Raw genomic sequence first — 19,963 nt, forward strand, 5'->3', positions numbered from 1 at the left:
TAAATCCACACGGACGAAGTCGCGGGCATCATCTTGCTACATATTATAATGATGATAGATTAGGTACAAGACGACAAAATATGTTTACTTTCACAAGTTAGGCATAATTACATAAAGTCTATACACCTTTTCCAGATAAGTGCGTTTCAATTTAAACTAAAACATCATTAATTAACTTCAGCAAATAAAATAGGTTCTACCTAATGCTATATTCAGTCACTCACTATAGCAATATTTAACTTCTAAAAATCGGGAGGTACGTAGTATATTATTTCTTGTAAAAAGCATTTTTGAAAGAATAATAAGCTGGTAGAAGTCATTCACATGACGTTTCATCGCTGCGTTCGTTCGTTTCACTTTTTGCCGTTTAGCTGGTCCCCATCTTAAACGTCTGTTTAGAGGCTTCACTTCAAAAAGGTTTATCCTCATAAAAACGTTCAATATTTAAATAGTTCACAAGAGTTTCCGTAATGAAAGCATACCGACGACGGCGCCAACAAAATACGAGTATGTAAAAGTCTGCATTCACGGAAGGTGTGAAGTGAAGCTATATTTGTGTTGCCGGTCGTGTCCAAGTCACACTTAGATCACACGAGCGACACAAATTACACAGAAGAATAAGGGTGTCCACACATCGACACTTCACAAAAAGACAAAACGACACGACTGCTCTTGCTCCAATCAGTATTTCTATTAATATTTCATTTAATCAGTTTTACTACCTAGAGAGAGACCCAGCGCATGCCAGACCTTCCTTATTTTATAAAAGCTGAAAGTTTATCTGCCTATTGTCCCTAACACTGCGAGGAACGTTTATTTGGATATCCGTTTGGATAAACTGTATACACAGGTTACATTAAGGTGTAAAAAATCTTACGTCAAAGTATAAAGTCTAATCCATACTAATATTATAAATGTGAAAGTGTGTCTGTCTGTCTGTGTGCTAGCTTTTTACGGCTCAACCGTTCAACCGATTTTGACGAAATTTGGTGCAGAGATAGCTTGCTTCCCGGGGAAGGAAATAGGCTAATTTTTATCCCGGAAAATTGAAGGGTTCCCACAGGATTTTGAAAAACCGGAATAACACGCGTACGAAGTAGCGGGCATCTGCTAGTTTTTTATGTTTTCTTCAGAGTAGAGAAATCACGTCATGCATTGTCGTGCGAACCCCTGCCAGACATACTTAAACGTTAATAATTTATTAAACACACAACAAACAAAGACTGTGGAATTTCAAAATATATGGGCATTGATACTTTATAATATTTTGTCATAGCATAAAAAATATGTTTTTTTTTTTTTTTATAATAGAATATTAGCCAAATTAAATGACTAATATTCCCCTTTCCTCTCCAATTAAGCGTCAGGCTTGTGCTAGGAGAAGGTACGACAATAGTGCAACGGGCGGGATTTGAACCGTCGACCTTTCGGTTTTCAGTCCACTCCTATACCGGTTGAGCTATTGAGGCTCATGATTAGGCGATAAGACAAAAAGTTTTGAAACAAAATCTATATAGTTTATCTTACGCTTAACAGACGCAGCGAGAATGTAAATAGGGACGAGATATTTCAACTCACTGCGATAATATGATGGGAAATGTGAACGTGTTTGCTTACAACAACGGCACTTACACCGTACATCCGTGCTTTTTTTTGCGCTGTGTTCGTCGCTGTGTTCGCCGACTAAACTGATTTAATGGGCGAATTCGGTTTACGTGATATCATCATTTCGACCTTTTATGAGTATGAAATGCCATGTTAGATATTTAGAATACCTCCTTGGTATAAAAGGAAAAAATTACTGACTGACTGACTGACTGATCTATCGACGCCCAGCTCTAACTGCTGGATGAATTGCGCTAAAATTTGGCATGCACATAGCTATTATGACGTAGACATCCGTGAAGAAAGGATTATTGAAAATTAAAAATATCCTACTAATATTATAAACTAGTTGATGCCCGCGACTTCGTCCGCGTGGATTTAGGTTCTTTAAAAATCCCGTAGGAACTCTTTGATTCTCCGGGATAAAAAGTAGCCTATGTCACTCTCCAGGTCTTTATCTATACCCATGCAAAAAATCACGTCAATCCGTTGCACCGTTGCGACGTGATTGAAGGACAAACCAACAAACCAACAAACAAACACACTTTTTTTTTTTTTTTTTTTTTTTTTTTTTTTTTTATTTGACTAACCAACAACATTTACACATACACAAGTATTTACATACAAAAGGATTTATAACTAAAGGACACATAGCATAAACGTTAACAACTGGCTAGTACAAAAGATTTAGGTACAATGATGTTATGACTTTTGCATTTATATAAGGGTACGGATGTGAAAGTGTGGATGTTTGGATGTTTAGATGTTTGGATGTTTGGATGTTTGTTACTCAATCACGCAAAAACGGCTGAACGGATTTGGATGAAATTTGGAATGGAGATAGATTATACCCTGGATTAAGTAGCCTATGTGTTAAGGGTATAATCTATCTTCTTTCCAAATTTCATTCAAATTCGTTCAGCTTTATTACGTGATTGAGTAACAAACATCCAAACATCCACGATTGCTATGCTGGTGGTGTAAGAATAACCTTAACAAAAACATGAATAAATGCAACGTTTGACATTCGTTGAAAGCATAACCGGATAGTCTATTTGCGATATTCGTGTCCGAGTTCACAGTAGCAGTATCTAAATATGAGAATGTAAATAATAGCGAAGGGTTATTTACAACGTTTACACATCCATCGCATACTTAGTCTTAATATGCTCTGAGGAAGAGTTCTGCTTAAATTTATCTTCAAATTATTATTAGACTAGCTGATGCCCGCGACTTCGCATGATGTAGGGATCAGTAGTCAAAATCCCGCGGGAGCTCTTTGATTTTCCGGGATAAAAAGTAGCCTATGTGTTAATTCAGGGTATAATCTATCTCCATTCCAAATTTCATCCAAATTCGTTCAGCCGTTTTCGCGTGATTGAGTAACAAACATCCAAACAACCACACTTTCACATTTATAATATTAAGTAGGATAATGGAAATACTAGATGACTAAGTAGTAAGTACTTATATGCATGCAATGAATTAGTCAATTCTCTGATATGACCAAATACGTACAACTCGATTCCATCCAGCATGAGTTGAGTACTATGAGCCTATTGCTGGACATACCTAGGCCTTTTGGAGAGCGTGCACTACACACAATCTTCCGCCTTCCTCATTCACCAACTTCCTACCACCTTCGGTCGTTAGTCGTTGATCCAGCAGAACGTCCCACACTACACTCTTACCGGTACGCGGTCTCCACTCCAAAACGCGTCTGCTCCGACGGCCATCCGTTCTGCGACAAATATGGCCTACCCACTTCAGCTTGCGAATCTGATGAGATGGCAAGGGTGATCACTGTACTGTCCTATTTGATAATAAAACACACTTACAATCTCACAAGTGAATGTAGGGTACACGAATCACTCGACACGTCCGCACCCGGCCGGAGCTTACGGCAGACAGACGCTTGTTCGCGTACACTACATCCCTTCTTTATTTTTATTTATTTGAAATAATAGTAATAAACATGTTTCATTTAAGTAAACTTTTTTACAAGCGCTTTTGAGTCGTCGGGTAGTTTTAATTTACCACTGGTTCGGAATGCCGTTCCTACCGAGAAGAACCAGCAAGAAACTCGGCGGTTGCTCTTTTTAATTTTTCTATTTACAATGTTATTATACCATACTATAATACAAGCCATTGCAGCCCCGTGCATTGCTGGAGCGAGTCAAATGATTCAAAATTACAATAGCTTTTAACGTTTCAGCTTAAACACCTATAACATGGCAGATAACTAATTAAGTTTTAAATATAAGTATTTGTTATACATTTCTAGCAAAATTTAATACAACAACTTTGGTTTTAATTCTTTTTACCAACATTCGAAACCAATTTACTTTAGTATAAAATATAATCTATCAATCAACAAAGAATCTACGCTAGTTCACCATTTGCTCCTAAATCATTATTACTGCTATTTTGATTTCCAACAGTCCATGAATCATTTACTTTCTTTATATGAACTACGTTTTGGTGACATTGTGTCCCGGATTCATCATCTTGAATATCAACATCTCAACCACTCACGTCCGTTACTGTATGCGTAGTGGGATTGAAATAGTAAGTAATAGTACCATCAGAAAATGTTTAAAATTGACAACTGTTTTGTTAAATAAATATTTCTCATTTTTCCATTTTCATTTTCATTTTCAACTGCTGTCTGTCGCCTTCCTTTGAGATCTCTATACTCCTTCCCTTTTCCCCTTTATTTGTAGATCCCTGTCTCTTATTTCTTCGTCTATTGTTTTGTATCCCATGTCTGGTGCTGCTGGGATCTTGTCTCAAAACTGTCTTTTATAAAATACGTCCAAGGGAGATTTGCTTACAACAGAGTGAGGAGTACTATTATACATCATTAAGTAACTGAAAATGTCCTCTTTCTAATCCCTGTTTTCAGCCTGACAACTTTTTAGATGTTTTAAAACGTCTCGATTTTTTGCCTCACAAATTCATCCTTCATTTGAGGCTAATACGGGACTATATTATAGAATGATTCCACCTTCCTTACAATCGGTTTGATGTCTGCACAAATAGCGATTTTAAACAAGCGAAAATTTAGTAGCAGCATAATCGATAAACAAATCCGACCATTTAGGACCTTTATGTAATAGTGAGTTTAGCTTGAGTCATTTACAACGGACGATGCATCTAGAACGAGTCTGACTGCAAGTAGAGACTTTATCGTCGCGTTGAACACCCTGGTGTGGAATAACGTGTTGTACGTCAGAGCAATCTTGCGTTACAGGACTTAAGTAATCTTTCACTAAATATTCCTCAATTATATTATTGTAATTATTATATTTTCTAATTTGCGTTCTGTCGTATTTTTATAAGTATCTTGCAACCTTGTTCTTCCTTGCCAAGGAAGTTACTCTTAGAGGGAGGTACCTCTTCCAATTCAAAATTGCGTAAATAATTATTTTATTTTATTTTATATGGAAAACCAACAGCTTAAATTAACATATTATAATCTTATAATTAAATAACTAGAAGCTAGTAATAGGTTCTCACAGGTAGATACAAAATTAAAATTCAAAGAACACAGTGAAAAGCAAACTATAACTAAATATAATTACGTTATGCTAGCAAACAAATTTATTAATTGTCTAAGTGTTCATTTGTAATAACACCCAGCGTTTGCGTTTGTGAAGGAGAAGTGGATTGCGTTAGCGGAGCTTGACCAATAATAATGTACCCAAATGTAGTTTGCAATGCGTGAAGCATACCTACCAGGTGGAGCCGCTACGCGGTCTGATAGCAGGATTTGCCTAAACATTTGCGCGCCAAATCATATCAACCTTACTTGGAAGATGGTAGGTATTATCTGCGAATGGTACCCTCTCTAAGTAGTTAAGCAGCCGATAATAATGTGGGTAAGTGAACTGTGATTTTGTCAACAATCAACGCCGTGAGCGAATATGATCTATCGATAAATCGACTTATACTCTTTATTCTACTGGAAGTACCTCTGAACCCGTTCACAATCGCGGGATTTGACTGCGTCTTGACTGTTACTTGACTGCGTCTAACACAATCTTTTGTTATGGTTATGTTGCGATGCGTTATCTATAAGGTATTTGAGGATATATTCTGCTAGAGTCTAAAGTGCGAATGGACCTCGACTTATTTAAAAATATGAATAACAGGAGACACCCATTAAGATTGCGTGCACAATATTCGAAGACAGCGAAAATGCAAAAAGCATAGTTTGTCTCGCAATTAATATTTATAACAAAGTATCAAATGAGATAAAGAAACTGCCTATGACTAGTTTTAAAACATCACTAAAGACATTTTTGATAAGCAAAGCTTATTATTCTATTAATGAGTATCTTAATGAATCGAGCATAATTTAATGATTACTTAATGCACGATTTACTTTTATTTAATATACATGGGAACCCCATTACATTAACTTAAAATTTTGAATAATAACCTCATTTTAACTCAACATTGTTCTTATCCGACTATTTGACATTTTATTCTTATTTGACATATTTCACTACCAGACACATTTTTACCTTATTTTTAAAATATGTACGAGTAATATTATCAGAACTCGATGCTAGGTATAACATAACATATTGCATGCTAATAGGCAGAATTTGGCTGTACCTTTTTGTTCTTGTAACATCTCAACTGTTTACCCATATTCGCAATAAAGAAATTTGTATTGTACCTATTTGTATTGTATTATTGTATTGGAAGCGGTTGCGAGCAAAACGGTCGTGCGCATATTATTATTAAGCTAGTAAAGCGAGACTGCGATTTGACTCTGTTACTTTGTGTCAGAAAGGTCTGCAAGTGTGCGATCACCTTTATGCCCAGAAATCTCGTTTTGGTTATCTCTATGGAGTAGCTTGTGGTGTTTTGCTCCGCAAGTATAAGATTTATCCGATTGGCGTAGCCGATTTTCTCGAAAAGAAAAGGATAAACAAGATGTGCATCCTTGATTAGACTTAGGACAGCAGTTGTGTTTGTGCGTAACGTTTTTACAAGGCAGGCATAACTGATTTTTATCACCAACCGAAATATCAAAAGATTTTGATGTAAGTATATGAAGAGGGTATATTTTTGGCGAAGGTAGTTTGCGTTGGCGCAGATTTTTATTTTCAATTGACGTGTGATGAGAATTCTCAGGAATTCTATCATTTACTTTAGCTGATTATTTTATAACTTATTAAAATTCTCCCAAGTAGATACTTTTTAGAGCGCATATACTTTTTATACAAGTGAGTAAATAAATTAAGTCTTTATTTTCTATATTCAACTTTTCAACCGCTACGATTAATGTTCCCCAAACATCTAAGAACGAGTTTAAAATTAAAGTTAAAGTTAAGAACTTGATCTAGGTAGTTTTAACTTAAGGTGCGAACATCTTGGTATTTCTCTACCAATGTTGAGTAAATAAGCTCATAACCATCCCCAGAGGGCTCAATCCCTGCTATGGAGGTCACGGCAGCGTCTAGAAGCTGGCCTAATAATTATTATTTTTCTACTAAGTTCTTTATTTTTGTGAATTTTAGTACTGAAGCATTCATAAAAGATAGTTGTTTTATATCTCTACCAAATGTATGTAAATTTATAGATGGCAATTTTACCTTAGACTTACAAGACGTCGCAGCTTGACAAAATCTTGAGTCTTTAAAGCCAATGTTGATGGCAAACGCTTTTAATTTGAGTTGAACGGTCAACTCAAATTGAACCCACGAAAACCGATCTTCAATGCAATTAAAGATGGAAAATTCGCGAGATAATCTGGATTATTTTAGTATAGAGTAATATTCAACTTCTTAATAAGGTCTATGTATTCTGTGCATGATTTTATTTTTTATTAGCGGCTTTCAACAGGAAATTTCATCTTCACTTGTCATATTTTGAGACGCGTTATATTTGCAAAATAAGCTCCTACCTGAGTCTCCAATACTAACACTTCTGTACTGACCTTTGGGGTCGAACCTTCTCCTTTCGTCATTTTCGACTTCCGAAATCGGAAATCTCCTTTTCCACGAAAGAAAATAGGTATTCAATAAATAAAGTGAATTATAAAATTATACAGGTAGGTAGATAAGCGAATTGCGTAACTGGCTTGCGAGAAAACTAAGTATGTACTTACCTATTCAATTAATATAGTACGTATGCAGAATTTAAATTCTATAAGCAAGTAGGTAAGCGAGTTTAGTAGTCACGGACCTATAACCAGTAGGTATATATCCCGAATTAAGTAACTAGTCAATTAATTTAAAGTATTCAATTCATATACTATGACGCGGTAGGAATAAAAGTTTTTAACTGTAGGTAGGTAGACAATTTTGCCTACTGAATCTTTCGATACGATTTCGATACGAATAGGTATCTAACTTATGTGATTCACTGAATTCACTTATGCGATTCAATTTAGATACACTGCACTGTACCTAAATATTGCACTGTATGAAAATCTTTCCTGTGTTTTGGATACGATAAGTATGTCAATTATATAGTTACTTTTAATTAATATTAAAATAACTACTTGATTAAATGAGTGAATATCATGGATTTTATCATAAAGATCAGGTTCCATCCAAGTTCGAAGTGACCAGTGTGGATGATGCATGAGTCATTTTGACTCTTATTTTTGCGTGGCTTTTACTGAAAATCAGTAACAGTATTACAACTGCGTAGCCCTATCATACTGTTGCAAGTATTAATTGCGTGGCTTTTACTGAAAATCAGTAACAGTATTACAACTGCGTAGCCCTTCACACTGTAATTTAATCTGCGTGGCCGTTTTTTTAAATCTGCGTGGCCGTTTCATTTAATATGCGTGGCCGTTTAATTTAATTAGCGTGGCCCTTTGTTATTTACTCATTGCGTGGCCGTGCAACTTTTTATATAACTGGATCATCTCACTATAAATTGTGCAAGTATACAAATAGATAAGTAGACAAAATGAGATAAGTGCCTAATTTTAAATATTGTGATGTAATTATTGTTACTAATATATAATGAGATAATCAAAGTAACCAATACACATATTTTCTACCTCGACTTAATCCAATTAAATTGTTATTTAAACTCTCATATTTCGAATTATTAGTTAAAACATTTAATAGTCAAACAATATTTAACAAATATTGCACCAATAAAATGTCTTCATCATTATGTCGATCATAATTTAAGTAAATATATCTATTTAACTATTTAACTGATCGTAGGTAGGCAGCGTTCAGTTCAATTCAATTCAATTTTATTTATAGTATACGTGCACAAAATATTTTTGTGAATATCCATATTATAACCATAGTTTCGCATAATTACGTGGCCTTATTTTCGTTCTATTTGATACGATGCATGACCCTTAACAATGAAGGATATAGGTATGAGTCCGTTTGCCACTAACAATTGTTTACGTATCTACTGTACGTACTCGTGTTCATAAGACGCGATTCTGATTCACTAATTTAATGTATGTATTCTATTAGGTTACCTATACCTAATATACATTAGACAACAATTTGTTATAGGCTATTCGAACCGACGTTAGGCAGGTACACGTAAACAACAGATGGCCAACAAATAATAATTACCTACTATACCTTCCTTTATTTCACTTTTTTTTCCTTTTTAGGGTTACATTTTTTAAATCCTAGTCTCGTCGCCACTTGTACTGTCCTATTTGATAATAAAACACACTTACAATCTCACAAGTGAATGTAGGGTACACGAATCACTCGACACGTCCGCACCCGGCCGGAGCTTACGGCAGACAGACGCTTGTTCGCGTACACTACAATCACACGGATGTTCATGCGTTTGATATTACAGCGACCACGCCTGCCAGCCCCCGCTAGCGGTCCTGCAATTTTATCTACATTACCTACTGTGAAAGCTCACGTTTGAGACTCTAGGGCCTGGGGCCATTGTCATTGGACACAAATTTATTATGTACTTAATTATGTATAAGTAACGAGCTGACAGATCCTGAGACTTCATCCGCGTGGATTTCGGTTTTTGAAAATCCCTGGGAACTCTTTTATGGTTCGTGATAAAATGTAGCCTTTACACGTTTCTAACTATATCCACGTAAAAATAATGTCAATCCGTTATTCCGTTGTGGCGTGACTGAAGAACAAACCAACAAACAAACACACTTTTGCTTTTATAAAATGGGTAGTGATTTAAGTACCTACCTATTCTGTTCTCTGTTACACAAACTGTATACAAACTGTTTCCTCAGCAAGCATAACACTTTACCTACTATAGCAGAACTCGGAATGCGTTGAAAGCATAAACGGATAGTTTGCGGCGACATTCGTGTCCGAGTGAATAGTTGCAGCGAACGGATACGAGATTGTAAACAGGGACGAAGATTTTAGCGTGCAGTCATGTGAGGAATGCGAGGCGAGCCTGTTTGCTCGTGACGTTTGCCTCTGAAACTTGTACGGTCTGATGCACTATACTTACAAAACTACAGCATTTGCCCCCGACTTCAGCCGAGTGAAATTTCACGTGAAATAGTTAATCAGATTTAATCATTTTTGTGGTGAGGATAGTTAGGTACTTCCTACAAATATCATATTTTCCATTTATTTTTAATGACAAAGTGTTTTTTCAAGATTTTTCTGCAAAAAACAAAGTATCAAGTACAAATTACACTGGTCGCAGTATATTGTTGTTTACTTTTTGCAAAAGCGAAATGAAATATCGTTTAAAATGCACAATTTATTAATTTCCTTCACTTAACGCACGTTAAAAAATATTAAATTATCTAAATAAATTCATAAACTTTACTGCTCCAGATTTCTCTTCGAGTAAAGCACTAACTAATGCAGAACTTTGCATCCGTTGAAAGTGTAAACCGTATAGTTTTGTGCGACATTCGTGTCCGAGTGAACAGTTGCAGGGGCTGAATACGTGCATGTAAATAGGGAAGGTTTCAACTCACGTCTCGCAGTCATGTGAGAAATGCGATCATGTGTGCCCGCGACGTTTGCACATCCATCGCGTAACGCACGCTGCGTGGAAGTGAAGTTGAATACTAATGTTGTGCAAACAGATTTTACGCGAGAGCTCGGATTATTGCGCAATACTCTCTGGTTAAAGATAATAATTTATATCTTCCAAATTCGATAGTTATTTTTGACCTCGACTCATTTTAAATCTAATAATAAGTCTACCAATCCGCACATGGCCAGCGTGGTAGACTATGGCCAAAACGCTTCTCACTCTGAGAGGAGACCCGCGCTCTGTAGTGAGCCGGTGATGGGTTGATCATGATGATGATGATGAAGAACTTCTTTGTTAAAATCTACCATAAGGTGAACACACACTTATCCGAGCCGAACGCGCCAAACGAGTCGAAGGAACCGAATTTTAGAATTCTGTATATGAAATCTCATGAAACCTCGCACATTTCTCCGCGTCCAATCGTCCGAATCTGCAAGAAGATCCCCCAGAAATCCTAGATGGTTTCGGATGACGTCATCAGAGAAAATATAGAAAAACTAGCTGATGCCCAAGTGACTTCGTACGCGTGGATTTAGGTTATTAAAATTCTCGTGAGAACTCTTTCATTTTTGAGCATAAAAAGTAGCCTATATGTCACTTTCCAGGTGTTTAATGTTTAAATCCTTTCGACGTGAATGGAGGACAAACCAATAAATCTAAAACCAACAAATAAACACACTTTCGCATTTATATTACAGGTGGGGACTTTATACTTTGACGTCAGGTTTCTTTACACCTTTATTACCTGTCTTCCAAAGCCACCATGATCCAAATTTCCTAGTCGCTGATAATTCCTCCCTGTGTTGGAGACAATAAGCAGAGAAACTTTCAGTTTTTATAAGGTCTGGCACGCGCTGGCTCTCTCTGTATATAAAGGTCGAGCTTCGAACGGTATCACGTTTGTTAACGTTTGACGTAAAGGACGACTCTGTCTGTACTGTTAATAGATGTTTTTACGTATATTATTATAACGAGCAAGTAAAATTATCTGAATAATGTACATATACCAAACCTTTGTTTGTTACAGAAGTGCGTGTGCGGAGTAGTTGCGGCTCGATGCGCGCCCGGCGCCGCACGCGGGAGCATGCTCGTGCATCTATTGGTACTTAGCACCGCATTCGCGGCAGCCACCAGCGGCAAACACGGTATGTTTAAGCCATGTTACAGAGCTAGCGGAAAAAAGCGAGCGAATAAACGCTCCCGAGCCGTGCCACGTCTGAGACACAGATTGGCAATTATTTGTGTGAGGTCACGTTAGACCGTGTCGTATCCGAGTCTTCCAAGCCGCGTCCACGATATTGTTGCGGTTGACACGCAGATTTGTTGCTGTTTGAGCGAATTTACACACACGGATCTCCGCGTGACGAATTTCTGCTAGATTTGACTCTGTCCTTATTGATTAATGTTTAAGGTTATAATTAAATTAATAAGTCATCATCATCATCAACTGATAGACGTCAACTGCTAGACATAGGTCTCTTGTAGGGACTTCAACACGCCACGGTCTTGCGCCGCCTGAATCCAGCGGCTTAGTTTAATAATTAGTGTCTCTCGTTAATATCGTAGTTGCTTCTATACAAAAAACTTTATTAAAATAGTTGTAATTGTCAATTATAATTACTTTTCAGTTAGTTATGTTATAAATTAAAATAATTACACATTCATTTCATCATAAAGGTTGCAAAAGTAAATGAATAACATTAGTATAACTCATTATGCTGGATTTAATTTGGATTAAAATTACAATCAAAGTGCATTTAGACATTTTCGCACATTGGTGTCCAGTGTCAGAGTACAATGGATGTCAGCACAATACAATTATGTTCTGAGCAATTATCTAATTGGCCCGCAAGTACCTATAATTTCAATGTGCTAATGATGTTGTTGACCGAACACTAGATACAATGGTTTGCCAATAAGGGACCGTGCGCAAACTATAGTTTGCGGAAACTCAATTTGGTCAGTCTATTACAATTTATATTCGTGAGTGTTGAATGAAGTTTAAATTGTATAAAATCCGTTCTAGTAATCTATATCTATATCTATGTAAATAAAAGGAAAAGTTGACTGACTGAATGGCTGGCTATCAACGCTTAGGGCCGGTTGTTTCAAACCATTGGTCTTCGTAAGATCCGTTCGTTAAAATTTAACGGACGTAGACGAACTTTAACATCTGTTAATTTAAGTGCGTTGCTTCATTGTACAAAAAACTGTTCGTCATTGTTATTTTGGTTGCGAAACTAACCCTAAAAATTAACTTACTTCTCCGTATCCTTTTCTTATTTCATTTTAAGTATATTAAATTATATACATAGTTATTAATATTGCTACTTCGCATTTTAAACACTTTTTCTTTCTTACAAAATCATCAAAAAAACTATCATTAAAAGCTTTGAATTAAATTTATTCCATTATAATTTGTAAATAAAATATTCCGTTTGTAAGAAGTATGAAGTTACGAACTGATTTGACGATCACCAATGGCGCCAGCACTGGTTAACGTAAACGTAACTTTTTAACGAACGTTAGCGCTAATAGATGCTGAATCAACGCTTTTTCTTTACTTACGTTCGTTAGCGCCATATTTAAAGGTTACGTGTCCGTCAAAGTTTGTTGAAACAACCGGCCCTTAAACTACTGGACGGATCGGGCTGAAATTTGGCATGCAGTTGATGTACCTTATTACCTGAAAACTAGGTAAGTATATGCATGCCGATTGAAGGACAAACCAACAAACAAACATGCTTTCTCACATATAATAGGTATCTACTAGTAGGATACTGCATACCATTATCGAACTGAAGCTGAAAATCCCAGCATGAAAGGATGCATAAAAAAGTAAGAAAATGTGTGGAGTTTTATTCCGAATACCATCGCAGCTATCTACGTTGAAAATTTCATTCGCATTGGGTACAATATATTTTACACGAATACGTAGATTCCGTTAGCAGGCGTCAAATCCCGCAAAAGCCAGGGCAAAATTGATAAGATATGAACCAATGGTCGGAGGGAATCCGACAGGGCCTTACGAACAAATAGATCTGCAAACTACCCCTTTTATATACGCAATTTACAGTAGACACGTTTTTTTTGGGGAGGCACTTCTGGTTTTTTAATTATATTACAGTAGATAGTGGTATGACCTAGTTGTGACGTTCTGCAAGGGCCGCGCCGGGGAATGTCAGAGCCAGTATTTAAACTTGCTTTTCATAAAATCAAATTCTTTTACTTTGTTACTTTTTATTATTTATTTACACTTATGTTACTTTAATACTTCCGCTATCTATACTACTTATGATAAATTAATATTCTATTATAATTACTGTTTATCTATAAGGCTCAGTAAAAATTTATAAAATCTTTATACTATATTTTAAGTAACAACCCTGGTAAAACCCGTTTTTTGAAGCAGACTCGTAGGTGTCAAAAGGTGCACCAAAATCTACCTATGTATAGTACGCAACAGGTCGAGATGGCAATCGGGGTGGGGACGCCCCTCACACCTGCCCCCACGCTAACCCGGAGCGGGATAGCGCCGGTGACATGCGGGTGTGCCGGGCGACTCCCGCCTCATACCCCGATTTCCATCTTGACCTGTCGCGTACCATAGAGGTCATTGATTAAACGTCTTTACTGTTTTGATTTGGATTTTAGATAATTGGTGATATGTATTTTATTTGATCAAATTCCTTTCAAAACCTTATTAAAACGCATTAACCAATAACAAACCTAGCGAGTTATTAGACTTGTTATGTTTTTAAAGTGGTCACAGCAACTTATTAGGGTTCTAATTGATTTTTACATTGGTTAGATAAATAATGTTTTTGGATCATTAATAAAATGACGTCTTCATGAAACTTACAAATTTCGACATTAATAATTTTACAGTAAATTAAGTGTTCATTAGCACCTTCACTATAAATTAACTGAGTCATAGGTAAGAGGATGGTGTGAGCTGTAAAATTCGTAATTCATATGGACATAAAATTTTGAATTCAAAAACAAATATGAGTATTTTAGTTTTCATTCATTTATGAAAACTTAAAGTGTCAACGTCCGTTTAGTTTTTAATACAGGATGGACGCTTAAAATACCAAACCTGAACCTGAAATACCAGACCTGAAAACTAAATTTATGATTAAAATTTTCATTAAAATAATATTATGTTTAAATTATTAACAGGAACACAGTTTTATAATCATGCCTGTAACTTAACATTTTGATGAAAATATTTCCCAGTGAATTAAGTCACAAAGGAACAGATTTTCTTATAATTTTCCTCTCGACTTAACTGGTCTGGTAGATACACAAACTGTATTTTGCTTTAATTAAATTGCGGTTCCAAAGACAGCGTCAGTTTCCCTTGAGACAACCTTACCCTTTGCCTGTCGTCAATGTGGTAAGATTGTATAAACTTAATATTCTAAAATCGAATATTGAATTTTAAGTATAACATGTATGAGACAGTTTTTTGCACGAGCGGAGCAAAACTTTTTTGCTCAAACTACCACTTACCTTTAAATATCAATAGAGACTTACCCCCAGAATCCATCCAAATTCAATCCATCTGCCTGTATGCGCCTTCTGATAGACATTGGATTTTTTGAGAGCGCGACACAAGACGCGGTGCTCCTTCACCCGCTACATTTCCTCATCGACCCATTTGCCACCACCTTCTTGAAGTCATTGGTCTAGTGTCCTGGAGGTGGTCCTGCACTGCTCTGAGAGTTGTATACCTTAGAACTCCAGCTTCGAACTACTTTAACATATTATATTGTCATCTTAACCATACTAAGTAATTCTATAACTAAATGCGAAACTATTCCTGCCTGACAAAGCGCAGAGACGGCTTGCATTCTAAAGAAGGAGATGGAAATGTACTTTTTGCCCCAGAAATTAATAATATTTTCGTTCCTCGGGAACACAGTAAAATAGAATAAAAACAAACTGCTTACCCACATAAATAATGCAGATTATCGAATCAAATATTCAGTATTCAATTATAATTTAAAAAGCTTAAACAAGCTCAAAGTTTTCACTTAAAGCTTAACATAAGCATTTATTGCTCGTCTGTAATAAAGTTAGAAGTTTCAGGCCGAAATATCTTCAGCGCACAGCCCCTGTTGTTTACAAATAATAATATTAGTCTCGGCAAGTTAAAAAAATTCGCGTTAAATTTGCATAAACCCTGCGGAGCCCTGTTCACTTTGGGTACTTTTGTTTTATTTTTTCAGCTCATCCTTCAAGCGGTCCCTCACTCACAGCATTAAAAATTTCTCTGTTTCTTTGATCGTTAAATTAATTTTATAAATAAATTCAAGATTTGTATACAGACTGTAGTTTAATTGATACTTTGCTTATTTATTAGTTGTAAGTAGACAAAAATTAAAATTTTATGTCACGTAAGTAATTAGTAACAAACGCAAACACATATTTTTACGTCATAATGTCTAAGAAAACAGAATTCTGATTTTAATTAATCAATGTTTTTTTCCTACAAATTTTTTCCTAGTAAACAGATGCTTGTTAGACTTATCTTGACTACCAACTTTGCCACTCTAGAGACTGGGGCCGATTTTCTTGTACACAATCTCTAAACTAAACTAAATTAACAGGTCTAAATTTAGTGCTATCCTTTTCCGCAAACAACATTATGAAAGGGATAGCAATAGATTTAGACGTGCCATTTTAGTTTAGTTTAGAGATTGTGTACAACGGAATCAGACTCACTTACATCAGTCGCCCAATATCAATCCTAAAAACGTACATAGTTACGTTCATAACGTACTAACTCCTTATAATTCCCGCACAAAATTAAATAAAGGATGTAAATAAGTGAACACTTAATAGGCGTATGTACTAACTAGAAATAAGTAGCTAAGTATCAATGTAAATGCTGTTTGTGTTCCAATAAAGAGCAAAAAATCCTGACACGAATAAGGAGACGACCTAAAAAATAAACTATGCCAATACAATGTAAGCACAAAGAAAAAGGCAAATATGTACGCGGGAACTTCCTATAAAAAACACCGACCGTTGCCTTTGTGAACTTACAACTGAATCCCTCGAGGTTTATGTCTCTTTGGATCAGGCGGCTTACCGGAGGACGCGCGAGAAAACTCCTTCTTCTCATAAATATTTACTTTATGAAATAACGCGCCCCGAGCTCGGCTCAGTCTTACATACCGGCTGACAGCAGGTGATAACTACTAAATGGCAAAAAACAGTTATTTACTCTCATATTTCTTTTTAGAAAATACTTATTAAGTAATCTCCTTAGACTTCGGAAGGTTTTACTTTCAAGGATGTTATAAGTACCTTAAGAAATATGCTTTTGCTGCTCGAAAGACTAATAAATAGGAAGGTGGTTTTAACTTTTAATTAGTACCAAGATAAAGGAAGTACAAACATGGAGACATCAAATTTTTAATTTTTAACGTTTTACCTGCTGTATCTGAGGTTAAAGTTCTCGTGCATACATATCACTCGTCCTGCACTAATTTAAAAACCAGTTCTAGTTATGTCCTACTTTAAAGTTACAGTTACATCCAATTAGCAAGAATCGATGACGTTAACGCAGCGTGCACCACAGAATTTGACAGCTTCTGATGGGTCGAGTTTCAATTTAATCGATAGTAATTTCTCTGGCTCTACTCGCGTAAAATGAACAGAGCTAATATTTAAGATATCTGCATTGTATATGTAATGATTTATATTAAGTATAGCAAATATATGAACACCTGATTGCTTTTTGTTACTAAGAAAATATTTTCAGCATTTTGTTTGAAGTCCTGCGAAGATATTCTGCTTAAAAAATTAAGTAGTTACTTCCTCAAATCTATATTTATTTAATTGAATGAATTTGTACATTAAATAGCAAGCGTGTCGAAGTTGCGTCGCTACCTGTCCGATACAGCACGGCACGGGCCGGTGAGAACTGGCTATTGGCGCATCGTGCTGCAGACACAACATGCTGCATTGCTCACGCATCACGACTCCATACCTAATACTAAGAGTTCCCACGAGAGTTTTAAACCCCTTTATTAATAAGAACAAAGTCGTGGGTATCAATCAGCTTATTGTTGGGAAACGAATATATGCCACTTTTTTGACAGAACGAAAATAAGGAACTTATTACAAAAACAATATCCGCTTAAAAGATTTCGAAGAAAACAAAACTTTCGTCACCTTGAATGATGATTGTATAAGGAAAACCGCGACGAGTCTCTAATTTGGCAAATTGTTTGGGAAGTTGTTAAAGTCAAGGCTTATTAAAATGAATTTTTATCACAATATTTGGTTGGACATTTTTTTAATTTTTTATTATTTTGAATTCTGGACAGGTAAAAAGACTACCTTACTTACTTACCTAACTAACAGCTTACTACCTAACTGGTAAAATATAACCAGTGTATGAAAAAAAGAGGCATCGGCTGATGGATGAATATGGCGCACTTTCGAATAAGGCATTTAACTAACTATAATCTAACTAAATATAATGTAAATGTAAATAATAAAATTAAAATAAAAAACTGTCTTTTTCCCACAATTGTATTATTAGTTACTAACATTAGTTTTTAAGTAAATCTGTCTACTAACAAATTGAGCCATAGATGCTTTTAATAAAAAGATTTTATTTATTTATTTTATTTTATAAGGAGAAAAAACTAAATACTTAATGAACACAATATAACTGCAGATTGATAAATATCTTTCGCATGTAACAGATATTCCGAACAAGTCTAGAATTATTATCCATCAAAGTACAGAGCTTTGACGGTACAGTTTAGTCTAATTGTTTGGGAAGTTGTTAAAGTCAAGGCTTATTAAAATGAATTTTTATCACAATATTTGGTTGGACATTTTTTTAATTTTTTATTATTTTGAATTCTGGACAGGTAAAAAGACTACCTTACTTACTTACCTAACTAACAGCTTACTACCTAACTGGTAAAATATAACCAGTGTATGAAAAAAAGAGGCATCGGCTGATGGATGAATATGGCGCACTTTCGAATAAGGCATTTAACTAACTATAATCTAACTAAATATAATGTAAATGTAAATAATAAAATTAAAATAAAAAACTGTCTTTTTCCCACAATTGTATTATTAGTTACTAACATTAGTTTTTAAGTAAATCTGTCTACTAACAAATTGAGCCATAGATGCTTTTAATAAAAAGATTTTATTTATTTATTTTATTTTATAAGGAGAAAAAACTAAATACTTAATGAACACAATATAACTGCAGATTGATAAATATCTTTCGCATGTAACAGATATTCCGAACAAGTCTAGAATTATTATCCATCAAAGTACAGAGCTTTGACGGTACAGTTTAGTCTAATAAGAACACCCTAAAATACGAAATAACGTTATTAAATATTATAATAATATCATAGACCGTAATAATTTGTGACTTTGACTAGCAAAGGAGCAAAAATATGACCAAGACTGGAGTCTTGAGCCCTTCGTCTCAATTTAATGGAAGATCCGGAGCCATTTACATTTATTACCGCTTCACCGCAGAGTGTCTTGTTTAATCTTAGTGAAAATAAAATTTACGATCAGTCTGTCAAGCTGCGAACAATTACTGTTCAAATGTATGTCATCATCTTCTAACCCTTTTGTGGTTGTTGGAGGAGTTTTATTGCCTCGGTTATTGGTCAAACTTTGAAAAGTAATTTTCTGAGTTATAATTATTTTATTGTACCCTGTTTTTATTGCCGATTTGCCTGCAGAAGTGAACCTTGAATAGTTAATAAAAATTGGGAGTTTTTTAAGACACTATATACCTACCTACTGTTAGGTGGATTGTTGATAGTGTGAATCGATTATAGTCTGGATACGCCCTAACCCTCTGACGTTTGCTAAGAGTCTATGGTTTTCGAATAAACTCTACACTCTATGGGACGGTTGGAATATGAATAGTTCATTGTACCGACTTGTAAATTAATTTAATAAGAAACAGTGATTAAAAGTATGTTAAAAGTATATCAAAGTGGTTTTCATCTTAACACTACTTACCTAGTAGTTTTATTAAATTATTTTTATAGAATAAAATACGCCTGTATAAAAAGCAATAAATAGAACTGTAGTGCAGAAAATAAAGATAGCTTGATCCCGAGGATGGATATAAGTTAGTTTTTGTCCTGGAAAATTAAAAAGTTCTCACGGGATTTTACAAAAATATAATTGCACATAAAAGAAGTCGAGAGTATCATCTATCTAGTACAGAGATAACTTGAAATGAAATGAAATGAATTGCTTTATTTCACGGAGGACAGCATGTGCTACTTATGATAACATGTCAACTCCACCATGCATGGGTTCGGGAAGCAGATTCTATTGAGAAGAG

The 19,963-nt window shown here is 35.3% G+C and overlaps 1 protein-coding gene and 1 long non-coding RNA gene across 4 annotated transcripts in view; one reads left to right on the forward strand and one right to left on the reverse strand.

Moving 5' to 3' along the window:
• The window catches only part of LOC117990018 (lachesin-like), an 88,971-nt gene that overhangs the window by 25,539 nt on the left and 43,469 nt on the right, over nucleotides 1-19,963 (forward strand). Inside the window, exons 1-2 of one of the 3 annotated variants that reach the window (XM_069506236.1) lie at nucleotides 10,556-10,691; nucleotides 11,630-11,747. In XM_069506236.1, coding sequence (XP_069362337.1) covers nucleotides 11,687-11,747 — 61 coding nt within the window. In that variant the 5' untranslated portion in view covers nucleotides 10,556-10,691; nucleotides 11,630-11,686. Of the gene's footprint in view, nucleotides 1-10,555; nucleotides 10,692-11,032; nucleotides 11,154-11,629; nucleotides 11,748-19,963 lie in introns of those variants that run through there. The other 2 variants (XM_069506240.1, XM_069506228.1) reach the window with 2 other exon arrangements.
• On the reverse strand, nucleotides 9,395-10,615 carry LOC138403987 (uncharacterized). The gene is made up of 3 exons (XR_011238100.1): nucleotides 10,541-10,615; nucleotides 10,060-10,217; nucleotides 9,395-9,451 (listed from the first exon to the last, which is right to left on the reverse strand). It is a non-coding gene; the product is annotated as an uncharacterized lncRNA (long non-coding RNA).

This window comes from Maniola hyperantus, chromosome 2, assembly GCF_902806685.2.
Source record: "Maniola hyperantus chromosome 2, iAphHyp1.2, whole genome shotgun sequence".
NCBI classification, from domain to species: domain Eukaryota; kingdom Metazoa; phylum Arthropoda; class Insecta; order Lepidoptera; family Nymphalidae; genus Maniola; species Maniola hyperantus.